The following is a 16,559-nucleotide window of genomic DNA, read 5'->3' on the forward strand; positions in this document are numbered from 1 at the left end:
GAAAACAACTGACGCACAGAGGAGTTAAAAGACTTGCCCACGGTCACCTAGCTAGGAAGTGTGTGAGGGCCAAGAAGCCTTTGAGAAGATGAGCCGTCGCGACTCCAGAGAAGGTACGGTCCCTGGCTTCAAGGGGCTTACTTTTTAACCAGGGATACATGTTTACATGTCAGTGAATACAGACTCTCTACAAAGTAGTCTTGCCAAGAAGTGAGGGGGGAGGGGCCTTTGCATGCTCTTCGGGCGTTCCCTCCCGTCCTTCATGGAAGAGTCCACAAGCCCGGTCTCCCCCCCTTCCATTCCTCCTCCAATGGAACGTGCCGGCTTCCCGGCGGCGGAAGGAAGAGGGGAGGTAGATACTCCAGGTTACACTAATCGCTCCCCGATCGCCGAGGCCAGGGGCGAAGCCCTGGCAATCCAGGGGCGTGACTGAGAGATTGACCGTGCCTGGAGCCTGCGTGCCGGGCGTGCTCGCCGAGGGTTTTGCGCCTGCGCGGTGGTCGGCGGTCCCTTTCTGGCTCCTCGATCGCCATGGCGCCCGTGGTTAGTATCGCGCTCCGTGCGCGGCCTTCCCCGCGGGGCCGCCTCGCGCTCCCTCCTGGGCTCCGGGGGGTCCGGTCCGACCGAGCCCGGGCCGGGTGGTGGGTGGGGAGGGGGATCGGGGCAGGGCCCAACCTCTGCTGCTGCCGCTTCCTCCTCCTCGTCAGGGCCCCGGCTGCTGCACGCTGTTTGGGAGGGAGGCCGAGGCCGGGGCCTGGCGCCCATGGGGGCTCGGGGCGGCTTTGGGGGCCGCTGCACGCAGGCGCCGTGTCGGGTCCGCCCCGATGGCGCTCCTCTGGAGCTGGGGCTGCCCGCGCCCCACGTCCGGCCTGTCGCCCCGGGTGTGGCCCGGGGGTCGCGCGGGCGGGCCGGCCTCAGCCTGCGTTCCCCGGGCCTCAGTTTACCCTTTCGTAAGCCGGGGGTCGGGAAGCCGGCGGTTGCGTCCTGTGCACGTCTTGTGGCCGCCGCCCCCGGCACCCTCTCTGCGGGTTCTGGGGCTGGACTTGGGGTTCCGAGGTTCCCAACCACCCCCCAAGCGGGTTTCTGGACGGGTCACCGAACTTCCCCGAGCCTCCGTTTCCCTCTCTGTAAAATGGGGCTAATAACTGCTTTTACGGGGGCAGTCGTTTGTAGGGATGGGACGTGGTTTTGCAAACTGGAAAGTATGTGAAGAAAACACGAGCTTTTGTCGTTCCTGGACTTGAAGCTTATGTGGCTTCTGACCTTAGTTTATTAAGGGATTTACAATTTGGCCTCTCCTTTGTGACCAATAAATGAACCCTGGTGTGGTTAGAGAACCAGCCTGGAGGCCAGAAAGAGCTGAGTTCAAGTCCCACCTCGTGACCCTGAGCAGGACTCATAGATTCTCAGGACTGAGTTGCTGCCCTACCTGCATCGATAGGTGGGATTTCCTCAGCCTTTCCCCATCCCTTCGGGCTAATCTGGCAATACCACCTTCCTCCCTTCTCTCTGTTGAGGATAATAACCAGAATTCCTCCTTCAGACTTTAGGAAAGATTTGTATATCTCAGGGAACATTGCCTTGCTTTTCGGTGCTTGTGTTTTAACCTGTAAGCTTCTTGAGGGCAGGGACTATTTTCGGGGCAAATTTTGCATCTCTCCCAGAGTCCAGCACGGATTTGATGATAGAATGAACACATGTAGTCGCCTTTTCTGGGAAACTAGTGATTGAAGGCGTTAAATTTCTTGTTGATAGGATCTCTAGTACTTTAATACTCTCGTAGACTAAGTAGAGTATTAAGGCTCAACTGTTTTTTGGTTGGAAATTTTAAAAGAAAATCATTAGTTTTGTGATAACTGCAGTAATGAAGAGTTGATGGGTATAAGTCATGGCCTTCCAACTCTTGGTTCCAGCCTTTACTTCTATCACTTAATGGTCATGTGACAGGCAAGGCACTTACCCTGTCATATCCTGTTTTTTCCTCTGTAAACCTAATGGGGATTTGTCGAGGCCCCTTCCAGTTCTTCAACATTTTGTGATTTTAAAAGAAGGTCTTTAAGCACTATGACTAAGTGTCATTGAGGAGCAGCTTAATTTTGTGAAAAGGGTTATCCTCTTTTCCCTAACCTGATCTCTAAAAGGAGGATAATAATACCCCCTACTTCCGAAGGTTGTGATGAGGATCAGATGAGATAATAATGTGAAGCGCTTAGCACAGTCTTGGGCACAAAGTAATCGCTGTAGAAATATTAGCTATTATTACTGTAGGGAGCTTAGGGAAAGAATGTTTTCCATAGTCTTTCAGCATAAGGTAGCCTTGCTAAGTATCTACTTTGAATGTTTTAAAAGTTGAGTAACTGGAGTGTGTAATGGGGGTGGGGGTGGGGGGGGTATGTGTAATACTATTATTGGTTGCTTAGGGGACTCCTGATCAAAGATTAACCCTATTTAAAAGGTAGAATGTCTCTAAGAAGGGTATTAGAGATAAAAATATGAAACTTATTCTAATTTTCAATTGCAAAATTGTTCAGTACCTACTGTGTGCTAGTCACTGGAGATTTAAAGATGCAGACAGGATAGTCCCTGCCCTTTAGGGATTTATAACAAAATGGGGATTGCAAGTGGGGGAACAGAACCAGATAGACATCCAATATACACATTAGGAAATTATTACATATATGAGAGAAGTTAAACAATGGCCAGATTCAAGGAGGGAGAGCTCTCTTTTAGTTCAGGGGATGTCGGAAGGTTTCATGGGCAGTGGGGAGACAGCAATAGGTTGCTGCAATCTCAGAACTCCATCACATAGCTAGGAAAGAAGCAAGAAAGCAGCCATAGTCATGAGGTCTCAGAAATAACACTATCCCAGAACTCAGTATTCAAAGTGTGCAGAGTAAAAGTGCGGTTAAGTTCAAGAATGGTTTGATTAAATCCAGGCACATATTTCCATGCCAGGGATTTTTAGGCCATCATAAGAAATAACCCTCCTCTTTTACAGAATTGCAGAACTTTAGACTGGAGGAACCAGTCGCTGCTTGACTCTTTTAAAGTTCAAAGTTTTTGGGATTTTGCTTTTGAATGTAGGCTCCTTCCCACACTCTCAAATATGTATTTGAAGGTTAGCCACTTAGAGACCGTATTTTATGTTTTTCTATAGAAGAAATCTGTGATGAAGGGCGGCAAAAAAAAGAAGCAAGTCCTTAAGTTTACCCTGGATTGTACCCATCCTGTGGAAGATGGGATTATGGATGCAGCTAATTTCGTAAGTTATTTTCCTGAAGCTATTCATTTCTTAAACTATAATAAACTCTTTGCCTTAGTATGTAAGTATAGGTGTGGGTTGCATTCTGGAAATGACTTAAGAAGCAGCAAGTATCTTAACGACCAAACAATTTTATTCTTTTTAAAGACAGGAAACAAGGTATTGCAGTAACTAATTTCTGGACTTGAGTTGTCTGGAAATGATGGCTTGGAGGCTTATCATAGGGTTAGCATCTCAGCTATGGAGACAGAGTGGATAGATTGGAGTCAGGGACACTCCTCTTTCTGAGTTCAAATCTGGCCTCAGACATTTACTAACCAGGTGCCCTGGGCAAGTCACCTAACCCTGTTTGCCTCAGTTTCCTCATCTGTGAAATGAACTAGAGAAGGAAATGGCAAACCACTCCAGTGTCTTTGCCAAGAAAACCCAGATTGGTCAGACGACTGAAAAACATCTGAACATAGAGACACTGTGAACTAGCCTTAGGAGAGTTCACTGTTTTTGGTGATTTGTCTTTAAATTTTGGAATGCATTTTGATATTTTCTGAATTACTGAAATGCTACTGTCATCTTCAGTTTAAAGGTCTTCTGACTTCTTTTTGAGCTTCTTTCAGGTACTAATTTATTGTGTCTCTGTTGTGCTCTTTCCCCCTTTTCCCCATGGAAACTTAGACAAATGAAATCCATGCAGAAATTAATCCATTTCTGCTTTGTTAGATTGCTAGTCAGTTTCTTGGTCTCTCTTTGCTTTCAGCACCTGCTGGTGAGGAGAGCTCACACAAACACTGTATGGAGAAGACTCCCAAATATCCTTTTCCTCTTAAATGTCCTTTTTTATCCTTACCTCTACCAATCAATCTCAGGGAAGTCAACTAGTGTTAAAATGAAAACTATTAAACAAAAGTATTTGTTAAAAAAAAAAAAGATTCCTAATACCTACCTGTAGGCTTACCTATTTTAAGTAATGCTTTGTAGAACACAGTTGTATAGTTCCTTGTAATTTGAGAATGTCTTTGTCAAGAAGTTGAGTTGAGTTGAGAACCTATTTCATCCAGCCCATACCAGTACAAAAATCTCTACCCTGTCCAGACAAGTGGTCGTCCAGTCTTGATTTGAAGACTTATGGTGAGGGAAACAGTGGTATGGTGGAAAGAACCTTTCCATCTTATATTCCAAAAGCCTTGGATTTCTTGGTTTAAATCCTGACTCTGCCAGTTATCACTTTTGTAACCTTGGGCAAGTCACTAGCTCCTAGAGCAGGGGTGGAGAACCTGGGGCCTCGAGGCCACGTGTAGTGTGGCCCTTTGATTCAGTCCAAACTTCACAGATCCTTCTGTTCACACTTGAGGACCTAGAGGGCCACATGTGACCTCGAGGCCCCAGGTTCCCCACCCCTGCCCTAGGAGCTTCTATTTTGTTAACTGTCAAATGAGGGGATCCAGCTAGAAGGATTAAGATTCCTTTCAGTTCTGAATATTTTGACCTATTTTAATATGATCTTTGTAGACAGCCCGTTCCATTTTCCATTTTTAGGCCTAATTGTTAGGAACATTTTCTTTTATCTCCAGCTGAAGTCTGCCTTGTCTGCTGCCCTCCTCCTTACCCCTCAGTCCTTCTATCACCCCATCACATCACACACAATTGTTTCTGGTTGTGCCTCCTGGGGTCATGAAGAACAAGCAGATTCCTTTTTCCAGGACTCATTCCAGCCGGTCCTCACTGCTCCTGCGTGGCAATACTTAAGTTTTTTCCTGGTGAATGCTGTCACACTCCACTGAGGCAGTGCTCTGTCCTTCTCTTCCTACCCCTCTCCATGTTCTCAGCAGAAGTCCTTGCCTGACCATCATTAGCATCCACTTTCCTCTGTTGTTCCTCAGAAGCTCTCTTTGCCTTTCCCTGATTTTCCCCTTTTACTCTGGTGTCTGATGAAATGTTCTTTCCCCTGGTTGAGATCAACCCTTTCACTTGTACTTTTGCTTCTTCTTTCCCTGAGTCATTCTTTTCCTTGTTTTTCATCTCTATCCCTTGGCTTTTTCCTTTTTCCTTACATGACCTGGTCTTCCCCATACCTGAGAAGACTTTGCTTGACTCTGCCAAATTCCTCTGAAGGCAGGTCTGTAGTCTTTGCCTCCATTTCCTTACCTTCTCTTTAAATTGCTTACAGTCTGACTTGCCATCCCACCACTTGACTAAAACTGCTTTCTCTAATAACCTTTTCTCACTCCTCGTTTTACTTGACACAGCGGTAGTTTTTGTCACTGTTGACCATTTTCTTTTCCCTGGACTTTTGCGATACTGTTCTTTTTTGGCTGTCCTATGGATTTGTATTATTATCCTTCTGGACATCTACCCCCTCCTCCCCAGTTATCTTTCTGTACTCTCAGTGATCACATTAGCTCCCACATATTCAGTAATTACACTACATAGATGATTCCCACATCTCTCCATCTAGCCTCACTTTTTTCCTACGCTCTAGTCTTGAATTACTAACTGCCTGTTGTACAAGTTCACCCGTGGAGGGATTGACTATTAATAACTCAAAATCACTACATCTGAAACAAGATATTATATTTCTTCCTAAACCTACCTGTCCCCCTGATTTTCCTGTTTCTTTTTAAAGTACCATGAGTCTTTAAATGACCTCCAGTTTGTAACCCAGAATTATCCCAAACTCTTCCTTCATCCTTTGTCTCCCTTCCCTATCCTCAGTTCTCATCCTTTCAATTGACATGCTCCCCAGCATTTCCCAGGTCTGTCCTTTCTCTGCTCCCACAGACTCTGCTTAGTTCAGGGCGTCTTCTCACTTGCCTGGATTATTGTATTGGCCACGTGTTTGGTCTGTCTGCCTTCGGCCTCTTCCCTGCTCTGAGCCATCTTCTACACGATGCCCACTGCATATTCCTGTAACAGACCTGACTGTGTTCCTTTCTACCTATGTCCCCCACCTAATTTGAAAGCCCTCATGGACTTCTTGTTGCCTCTAGGAAAAAACCCAAACTACTCGGCTGTTTAGCCCACCAAAATTCAACCCTCACCTATCTTTCTAGACTTATTTCCTATCACTTCCCTTTACATACAGACATTCTGTTCAGAATGGGCTATCATCTGTTCCCCTTACACTGTACTCCATCTCTGACCCCCATATTTTTGTACAGCCTGCCCCCCGTTCCTGCAGTGCACTTTCCCTCCAGCTGGGAGGCTCAGCGACTAGAGTGCTGGGCCTGGAGTCAGAATAACCAGGGTTCAAATCAAGCCTCAGAAACCTGTTAGCTGTGTGACCCTGGGCAAGTCACTTAACCTCTGCCTCTTTATCTGTATAATGGGGATGCACCTGCCTTCTAGGGTTGTTGTGAGGATCAAATGAGGTAATACTTGTAAAGGGGCTTAGCACTGTGCCTGTCATATAGTAGATGCTTAATAAATACTTGTTTGCTTCCTCCCTTCCTCCTTCCCCCCTCCCCCTTCCCTGCCTCTGAGAATCCCTAGCTTTCTTCAGAGGGCAGCTCAGGTGCTGTTTCCTATCAGAGGTCTTTCCCGATTCTCTCCCCCCCCATCTATTACTTTATAGATACTTGATATTTCTTTACTTGTGTGAATGTTGTCCTGTTGTCTTCCCTCTTGGCAGAGGTGATGAATGCGTTCCAGGCATATCAGTTTTGCTGTGCTGCTTGGACCGCATCTGTCCTGAGCCTCTGTTAGTGCATTTTGACCACATGTCCCACTTTTTTGTTTGTTTTTTGGCGAGGCAGTTGGAGTTAAGTGACCTGCCCAGGGTCACACAGCTAGTGAATATCAAGTATGTGGTCTGAGGCCAGATTTGAACTCAGGTCCTCCTGACTCCAGGGCCGGTGCTCTATCCACTGTGCCACTAGCTGCCTCTAACATATCCCACTTTGGATTCCTGTTGCACTTGCCATTGAATCCCCAGATTTTTTTCAGATGAGTGATAGACATAGACACACTTACCCTATCTTTTATTTGTGAAGTTGATTTTTAAAATCCAAGTATAAGATGTTGCCTGCACCCTGGCCTGTTGAACTCATTGTGGTGCATTCTGCTCTCTGTCACCTCTTGTGTTTAACTGGGCCCTTCAGCTTCGTGTCATCTGTAAGTGTGATGAGCACCATTTAAATCACTGATAAGAACGATAAATGGCATATAGCCAGAGATGTCCATATCCCCAAGATTGTCCTCGATGCTAGAGATCCATGGAGATATCAAACTACTAATGGCCATTCCTTGATCCAGCCCTTCAGCCCAGTACTCGTACTATGGTCTAACCTTTGTCTTTCTACCCAGAACATGAAGGTAACACAGGGAACTCAAATGCTTTCCCTAAATCTGTCGTTTTCTCTATGTTCCAGTCTAGTAAGAGAAACTTTGGCATGACCTGCTCCTGAAGAAACTGGCTGCTCTATCCTTTTTAGAAGCCCATTAACAAGTGGTGATGTTTCAGGATTTGACCTGGAGTCAATGATACTTTGCAGGGTCCAGTCTCTCTTATTTTTTGATAATTACAACAACATATGCTTTTTCTCTACATGACCATGGTTTGGGAATCATATCTCCTGTAATTTCCTAGGATAGAGGTGGAGTTAGATGACTTGAACTTACTATAGTGGTGTGATTGGTGTGTTTTTTTTTTTTTTTCCTATTTCTTTACTTGTGTAATCAACTTTGTTAACTATTTTTGTTCTGGCTGTTCTCTTTGGCAGAGAAAATAGAAGTGAAATAAGAGCTGAGCACGCCTTTCTTGTCTCTGTTTTGTCTATCTTTATCTGTGGTTCCATCTCTCTTTGATCCTCTTTTTCCACCACAATAGTTTATAAAACAAAATGCTACTTTATGTTGACATATGGGCTTTAATATACCAGGACCATCTTCCTTTTTGTTTGTTTGTTTGCTTGCTTTTTTCTGGTGAGGCAATCGGGGTTAAGTGACTTGCCCAGGGTCACAGCTAGTAAGTGTGAGGTGTCTGAGGCTGGATTCGAACTCGGGTCCTCTTGACTCCAGGGCCAGAGCTCTGTCCACTGCGCCACCTAGCTGCCCCAGGACCATCTTCCCTTGGCAACTGCAGTAGTTCATTTCACACCCTTACAATTCTGATGCTCTTCCTAGAGGACCTGATTATGGATTCATCTGTTTCCTTCATCATTTTGGATTCATCTGTGTCCTTGCCTTGCTTTCAGGTTCTCACGTCATTTAAAAATCAGAGGTAGTTGATCAGAAATAACTTGGGTACCCACAGCGTTCTCGGCCGCTCCCTTCTCTGTGATTGGAGTTAGTTTTCTTTTTGTTTATAACTTGTGATGATAAACTAAAAAAGTATTTGTAAAGTACTTTGCATGCCTTAAAGCACTGTATTAAAGCCACCTAGTATTGTTGGAACTGCTAGTATTCTTCTTGAATGTCATTACCATGTTGTTGCCTCCTTGTTACAGACAGTTTGAAATTCTGGTGTTCACAGCCCTCTCTCACTTGACCTGGTGGTTTTGCTTGGGCTCCATCCCATTGTCTTCCATTGTGATTACTGCTTTCCATCTAGCCTGGTGGTTCCTTTAGCCCTTGCCCCTCAGTGACATGTTCTTTGCTGGGTCCCCATTTTAATCTCAGTGCTGTTCTCCTATTTCAGTGCCCTCAACACCTAGCGTGTCCTGTACTGTATCATTTTGTCCAAGTTGACTTGGAAATGATGACTGCTTTTCTCTGTCTGTTGTCATGAAAGATCACACCTTCCATTTCTTCTGTATTTCATGGGTTGGTGATGATTGTCTTGGTGTTAGTTCCCTTCCCATGCCAGCATAGCAGGTTGTAACCCCCGACTTTCAGGATGCATGGACTTCTTCTTTTTTTTTTAAGGCATTTGGGGTTAAGTGACTTGCCCAGGGTCACACAGCTAGTAAGTGTCAAGTGTTTGGTCTGAGGCCGGATTTGAACTCGGGTCCTCCTGACTTCAGGATCGGTGCTCTATGCACTGCCCTACCTAGCTGCCCTCAATGCACGGACTTTAAACTTTTAAGTAGGACCATATGTGCCCATAGGTGTGAGGCACTGAGTGTAGACTAAAGGTGCCGGCTTCTTGTTCAGGTTAGGTTTTAATTGCAGATCTCCATGTCCTCGGTGTTTGTGGGAGTGGCCTGGTGGTGCTTCCCTTCTGACTTCTCAGAGCTGAAATGGTAAGTCTTCAGGGTGAGCCTGCAGTGTGTGACCAGGCACCCTCCTCAGGCCCTCTCTCATTTTTACAGGAGCAGTTTTTGCAAGAACGAATCAAAGTGAACGGAAAGGCTGGCAACCTCGGTGGCGGAGTTGTAACCATTGAGAGAAGCAAGAGTAAGATAACTGTGACGTCAGAGGTGCCATTTTCTAAAAGGTGAGAGGGCAAGTGATGGTGGAGGAAGTGAGAATGTGGCGCCTAGAAGCGGGCAGGCCTCATGTTCCCCTGCACGGTTCAGTGGCTTCTGACCCAGGGCGGTGCTATGGGAGAGGAAGTACTTTGCCAAAACGGTAAATGGCTTTATGATTGGGTGAAAATAAACAGCAGCCACTGTGGTGGGGTAAGAGGAGACAGCCTGCCTCGGACTTTTCCGACTCCCATGAGCACTTCGTCTCAGATGTACAAAATGGAACTCATGCACCTGGGTGCTGACCTCACTGGGTTTGTAAAGGTGACTCTAGACAAAGAGGAAGGGGCTTGGCAGCTTTGGGGAGCTAGGGAGACTTGTAGACACACGTGGTCTCTTCTGGGGAGCGTGGGAAAATCTTAGAGCTGCTGGCTGCCTTTTTTAGCACTTTTCATTGGAAATGAAACCTTTCCCTGAAGTGTTTCAGGCTAAATTGAAGTGTTAGGATTTATCTTTAATCCTTAAACTGAATCTCAGTGGTAAGTTTGCCCTGAGTCCCATCATGTGGAGCTGGTGTTAAAGGGAGCCTTAAGGGGACTAGCACACAAGAGTTTTAAAATGTATCTTCCTGTTGGATGCCTCCCAAAGCGTCTGTCTCTCAGATGAAAGTAACGTTTGTTTTTGTTGTTTCAGGAGCATCAGTTACTTGGTTTCATTCGGTTGATATTTTCTTTCTGAATGATAAGTAGGAAGGTCTTGAATTTGCTTTCATCTCCAGCTTCCGTCAGGCTAACGGTTTTCCTTTTCACTCAAATAAAATTAGCTACCTATCTGGATTCAGGGCCTTCCCTGTGTTTGTTCTGAAAGAAAAGTACATAGAAACACAGAGCCTGAGGAAATGGCAGGGCTTCTTGTCCCCATGTCCTGCTTCTGGGCAGGCAGTACGAAAATTCTTCCAGAGCGGTGGATGTGCAGTGTGTCTCTTCAGCGCCCTTAGAGTGTCAGGGAGAGAATTTTAACAACCACCCTTTGCTACAAGCAAATTTTCCTGTATATCTAACCTGATTCCTCCTCCATTTAAAACCTGTTTCAGCTTGTTTCTGTCCTTAGTGGAGAAGGAGGGAAAGTCAGGTCCACACGCTCTTGGTCTTTTCTTGCGTCCTTTTTTCTCTTAGTAACCATCTCAGCTTCTTGCAACATCCTTTTGGTTTTCTAACCCTTTTATTATTCCTTCCCACCTCCTCTGTTAGAGTACAGGAAGAGCTTTGCCAGTATGTAGAAGGTAGCAGCAAGAGTATATGTAGCATTGAAATACAGTACCCTGGAGCTAAGACAGCTGTTTGCCTGTTCAGCGTTTCCAAGCAGAAACTTAATTAGGTAATAGAGAAACATTTTACAAAATTTTTAGATTTCCTGCCTCAGTGTCGGTGATTTTTCTTTTTCACCTTCTTTTGGGAAAATCCTTTATTCCAGTGAGCTTTGGGGACTTAACATATTTAAGGAGCTGTCATCAAACAATAGGGGACCCCTGGCTAAGGTCCAGAGTGGAAGCTAGAAGTCGTATGACCAGATTACTCATTAAAATGGCTGCAGGTCCTTTTTGCATTGTAATGGTTGGCATTTTGCAGTTGGACATAGAAAGCCAGTTACTACCTTTAAGGAGACTATAACTTAAAAGACAAGATAAACAAATACAAGGTGTATGCAGAGTGAGTGGTAGTGACTTATTTGGCCACTGTCGGCGTGAAAACCGATCAAACCTCCAAATAAATGAACTCCCTAGAGATGGAATATTATGCCAGGGCAATGACCTTGGGAGGATCTATATGTGATTCTGTTTAGGAGATGGCTCAGATAGTGTTGACTCTTTTGCAGGAAGATTGACAGTAAGGGCAATGAGCTATATCACTTGGAACTCTTTGGAAAACAGGGTGATATATAAATTAATAGTTATTCCCTGCTAGATGGACTACTCTTATATATCTTTAGTCTTATTTCTGTTGCTAATTGAACTGCCAGTACCCTGGTTGAGGTCTCTTGATGCTCAGGTCCAGTTTTGGCCCTCTGCTCTCCGTGCAAGGTGGGGCAGATGTCAGGGCGTAGGCCTGGGTGTTGGCCCGTGTGGTGAGTGTGGTGGTGAAGGGCCTGCCTCTCGTGTGACCTGCTATGCAGCCTAGTCACCTCGCATCCTCTCTCTGCAGATATTTGAAGTACCTGACAAAGAAATACTTAAAGAAGAACAACCTTCGGGATTGGCTGCGGGTGGTGGCCAACAGCAAGGAGAGTTATGAATTACGGTACTTCCAGATCAACCAGGACGAAGAGGAGGAAGAGGAGGAGGATTAAACCCTCTTGGGTCTGGAAACGTTTTGTATATGATCTTTAATAAAACTTGAACCAAAGTGGTGGTTATCCTTGTCTTTCTGCACTGTGGATTGTACAGGATACTGGAAACAATTGGAAAGGCCTCTGGTTGGGCTGCTGTGCGCTCGTCAACACTGAGCTGCTTCTGCTTGGGGATTTCAGTTTGGAATGTAACAGTGCCAAATTGGAAGTGGGGAAAAAAAGTCATTTTCAGGGACCTGATGCACATTCTGACTGCTTTTAACAGGTCAACAAGGGCCTTCTGTTTAGAGGAAGGCGTCAGAGATTTGAGCCCTTCCACTTAGTGACTTTGGAGGAAAGGGTTCCCTCAATTAGTAAGTCTTGTCTGTCTCTTTCCTCAAGGAAATTGATATACAATTGATACAAATCTGGGGGCTCTTAATTCATTAAAACAAACAAATAATTGATTTCCCTTTGAAGCCCTTTAAATCAGATTGGAAACTGTTACTTGAGTAAAAGTACTTGCAAAAAAAATTCCTTGGGCATTTGGCTGAATTCCCCGTTTTTGATGAAAAATTAGACCTGGACAGGAAGCTGCTTTGAATAGCCCTTTTCCTATCCAAAGTAAAAGACAGTCCATTATCTTGAATGACAATCTGTCCTGCAGAATTGGGCATGGGGTGTGACAAAAGTATGATTTAAATGGGAGTAAGTCTGTACAAGGATATATTAGTCAATAGCCATTGTTGGAAAAATCCTCTTGTTTTTGCTGTGCAGCTGCAGACAGTGGCCTCCAGCAGGGGGAGCCAGAGATAAGGAACAGGCCTGTTTACCCAGCTGTGATGGTGGTCTACACTGGTACTGTTGGCCAAAAAGAAAGACTCCATGTTGATAGAATGTGGGAAACTATGAAATGTTATCAGGAAGCCATTCCTACAGGCTGGTTCTAGAAGAAAAATTTCCTAACAGAAATAACCCTGTAAGTTGGCAACCTTGAGCTAATAGAATAAAGCCTGTGTACCTGGGGAGGAGACTGAGTCTCTAGCTAGGTTTTCAGTTTGCCACATAAAATTAGAAATGGGGAGGGATAAAATTAAAATTCTAATGACGTTGCAATGAGAGACAGACGGGCCACTTTGAGATTGACTTTAAGAAGCATTTTTCAAGTATTTGGGAGAATAGTTCTGGAGCTGTCTCCTATTTACAGTTAAGGGTGCTTGCATGTGTAGCACTTGCAATGCCTGCAGCCCATTTCCCTGGCAGGGTGGTTGGAGGTGGTGGGCCAGTGGCCAGGAATTAGTTTAGACTAGCTCTCGAATAAGCCCACCTGGGAGGTGTCCAACTTTAGCTCCTACATGTGGGTTGGGGTAATCACGTGAGAGCCTGGTATTTGGTTTTGAGGAAAACGCCCAGACAGATTCCATCGTTAGGTAAATAAATGTCTCCCAAAGAAGAATTGTTTCTGTAGCCCTCCTCTTACCTTAATAGAAGGATTTTCCCAACTTAGGGAGTCATGGGTCTTTCTTTCGAGTGGCTCAATGATTATATATGGCTTTGTCACACTTATTAAATTGCACTAAATGTCAGAATTGAGGTGTGAGAATGTAGCCTGTTCCAGTGACCATCTGTCTAAAGAAAGCACTGTCTGCAGACATTTCTAGTGGGGTTGTAAAAACTTTCTGGGTTGAAAATTGGCAACCAAGAATTTTTTAAATTAAAGCTCATCCCAGATTTTTAAACTTGTATAAGACCTAAGTTCATTGATTTTTTTTAAAGATGCTTTTTTGAGCTCTTGTAATGAGGCGTTTGATCATATTTTATATTAAAGTGGCTAATGTGGCTATGGTTCTTGTGCGAGGATTATTTTTTAAGACCTGACTGCATTTTTTTTTGCCTTTTGTTTTTTTGTTTTTTCTTTTTTAACATTACAGTCATTTCCCAGTATAATTGGAACCAATTCTATCTTAACAATTTGTGCATTACTCCATACAGGGGTTTAGAGATCCTGGGGTTCAGATCCTGGTTCTGCCGTTTACTGCTTATGTGGCTTTGGGCATGGCATTTAACCTCTCTGTGACCTCAGAGGTCATCTCTTCCCATCCCTTTAAGTTGAAGAAACTGAGCCAGAGAAGTTGTAACTTGCCTAAGGTTACACAGCCAGTCAGGAGGAAATCTGAGTCCAGAGTGATCCATCTCTAACTCTTAAGTGAGAGAGTTGGGTTTATGATCTCAGAGGTGCCTTCAGCTCTAAACCTACCACTGTGACCTTTGCTGAGGAGGGGGGCATTTTATCATTGAGTTTATTCCTGGTCATTGCACTTCATCTTGAAATTAGCTGTCTCTTCTAGTGTCATTTCAATTTCCTTTGATGCCTTTTGCCTTCCTCCCAGTTATTTTCCCCACCAGTCCTCCCTTCAGTTGAGTCCTCCCATGTAACAACATTGAAGCAGACACAGTGACTGCATCAGTGTAAACTTCAACTCATATTTCCCCCTTTCTCCTGGGTGGAGGGAAGGGGCTGACATCAGTTCTTCACTATGTAGATGAGTTTGTTTGCCTTTTAGCATTTTTTGTTTCAGTATTTTTATAGTCACTGTCTACGTGCTCTCATTTCTGCTTATCTTTATTCATAACAAGTCTTCCCATGTTCTGTTGGTGATTTCTTATGGCACTATAATGCTCCATTACGTCCATATGACAACTTGTTCAGTTCCCTAGTTGATGGACACCCACTTCTGTTTCAGATTCTTTGCTACAGCAGGAATTGTAGCTATGAATATTTTGGTGCCTGTGGGACTCTTCCCCTTTGACTGATTCCTGGGCACATGCCCAGTAGCAGGATCACTGGGTCAGTGGGTAAGGATAGTTTAGTGACTTTCCTTAACTGATTATTTATTGGTCTCTACAGCAACAGAAATTCAATTCCCTGGAATTATCCAAGTTATTTCTTATTCAAGTGAGTATGTGATAGCTTATGTCTTTTCTGAAAGTGACATTTGTCCATCATGATTCTGTGCCTGCCATGTGTTGGACACTCCTTTTTCCCCCAAAAAGGGGGTTGGTTAGGGCTGGTGCTAACAGTAATTCCAGATAGTGCTCTTGGTTTACTTTCTCTTCAGTATAACCACTTGAACATTGGACTTAGTGGGGCTCCCAGCGGAGAGGCTGGAGGCTCACTTTGGCTGCTAGCACTGATTTGCAGTGTTCTCTCTGGAGCACCCCTGCCTATGAGAATGAGAATCTGAATTGTGATTTTCGACTGTGCTGAAGCTGGACTTTGGACCACTGAGTTTGTGGAGGTGCTGCCCTCCCTACCTGGTTGGTTGGTGGGTGATCCTGCTTGGTTTGAAATACACAGGAGCGTTATGGGCCGAGTTCCATGAATCCATGATTTAAAATGTTCAGTGTAGTCAAAGTTGACTGTAGAATATTTCTTCACCAGCTCTGGACGTCACAAGCATTGGATATCACTTGAGTGATTAAAAGTTAATATTTGTTCATCCTCAGCCTTCCTGCTTATTTTCCTGAGTATCCCGTTTGTGTGGTCAAATGATAGGGTTGGTTTTCCCTCATTGGTACTAAACAGCATGGTGATATTTCTAAAGAAAACGCTTCCACATCTCAAAACAGATCCTTCCATGTCACAGAATTGACCAAGATCCCTTTCAAAACTAGAAGTTATTCTTAATGCCCATTACTGGGATTATTACTTATGTAAGCTGGAGGGCCAGGGATCACTTACCCAGAGTCGCACCTCCCGGAGGACTCAGTACAGACTTGTGCTTCTTTGTGGATTCAGTGGACTAAGTGGAAAAAAAGTGGTTAGCAAATGAAAATCATACATATTTATGAAATCTGAAAAGGGTCAGATTTAGAATCACACCTCTAATGTTGCCTTATGAGTCTTAGTGGCCTACAAGCTCGTTTTGAGTCAAAACTTCTGGAATCATGGGCCACGTTGGGAAGAGGAATACCTCAGATGAAGGAGGTAACACTCCCATAGTCTGTCCTCTGCCTTGGTCAGGTCTTATCTAGAGTATTCAATTCTAGGCCTCATGTTTTATTAAAGATATGGCAAACCAGAGGACACGTAGAGCAGGGTGATGAGGTTGGCAAGGGACTTTGAAACCATGCCAGATGTGGAACATTTGAAAGAATTTGGACTGTTTAGCTTGAAGAAGAAAGGAGTTATGTTTCTGGTCTTCCAGTCTATGAGCCCATCAGGTGGAAGAGGGCACTGGGGGCGGGGGCGGGGTGGGGGGGGGCGGCACGGCAGAGCCCTACCGAGTCATACCAGGGAGTTGTAGGTAGATTTAAGGTTGAAGTTACAGAACCGTCCTCTTGCTTGGCCTTCCATTCTGAGGTCTCTTCCAACTTGACATTGTGTGATTTTGTGGGTTTTTTTCTCCCTTGGTTTATTTTCTTTACTGAAAGTGTGAGATACTAGAGAACTGTCATTCTGGCCCACTTGTTGAGTTAAAACCCCTTGGAATTTTGGCTTATGTCAATGATCACTTAAGGAACTCTTACATAGTAACACTTGTTCGAGGCCCTGATGGCCGTACAACAGAAAGAAAATCTATCCCACCTCTCTTCTAACTTTTGCCCCTAATGGAGTAGTTGGGGGATTC

The 16,559-nt window shown here is 44.7% G+C and overlaps 1 protein-coding gene across 1 annotated transcript; it reads left to right on the forward strand.

Moving 5' to 3' along the window:
• The first annotated feature begins 438 nt into the window (after positions 1-438).
• Positions 439-12,005, forward strand: RPL22 (ribosomal protein L22). Its single transcript, XM_027843957.1, has 4 exons — positions 439-543; positions 3,158-3,262; positions 9,508-9,632; positions 11,805-12,005. Exons 1-4 carry the CDS (start codon positions 532-534, stop codon positions 11,947-11,949), a joined length of 387 nt encoding a protein of 128 aa, XP_027699758.1. The 5' UTR covers positions 439-531; the 3' UTR covers positions 11,950-12,005.
• The last annotated feature ends 4,554 nt before the right edge of the window (positions 12,006-16,559 follow it).

The sequence above is a fragment of the Vombatus ursinus genome, unplaced genomic scaffold (assembly GCF_900497805.2).
Source record: "Vombatus ursinus unplaced genomic scaffold, bare-nosed wombat genome assembly UNPS02014932.1, whole genome shotgun sequence".
Taxonomy (NCBI): Eukaryota; Metazoa; Chordata; class Mammalia; order Diprotodontia; family Vombatidae; genus Vombatus; species Vombatus ursinus.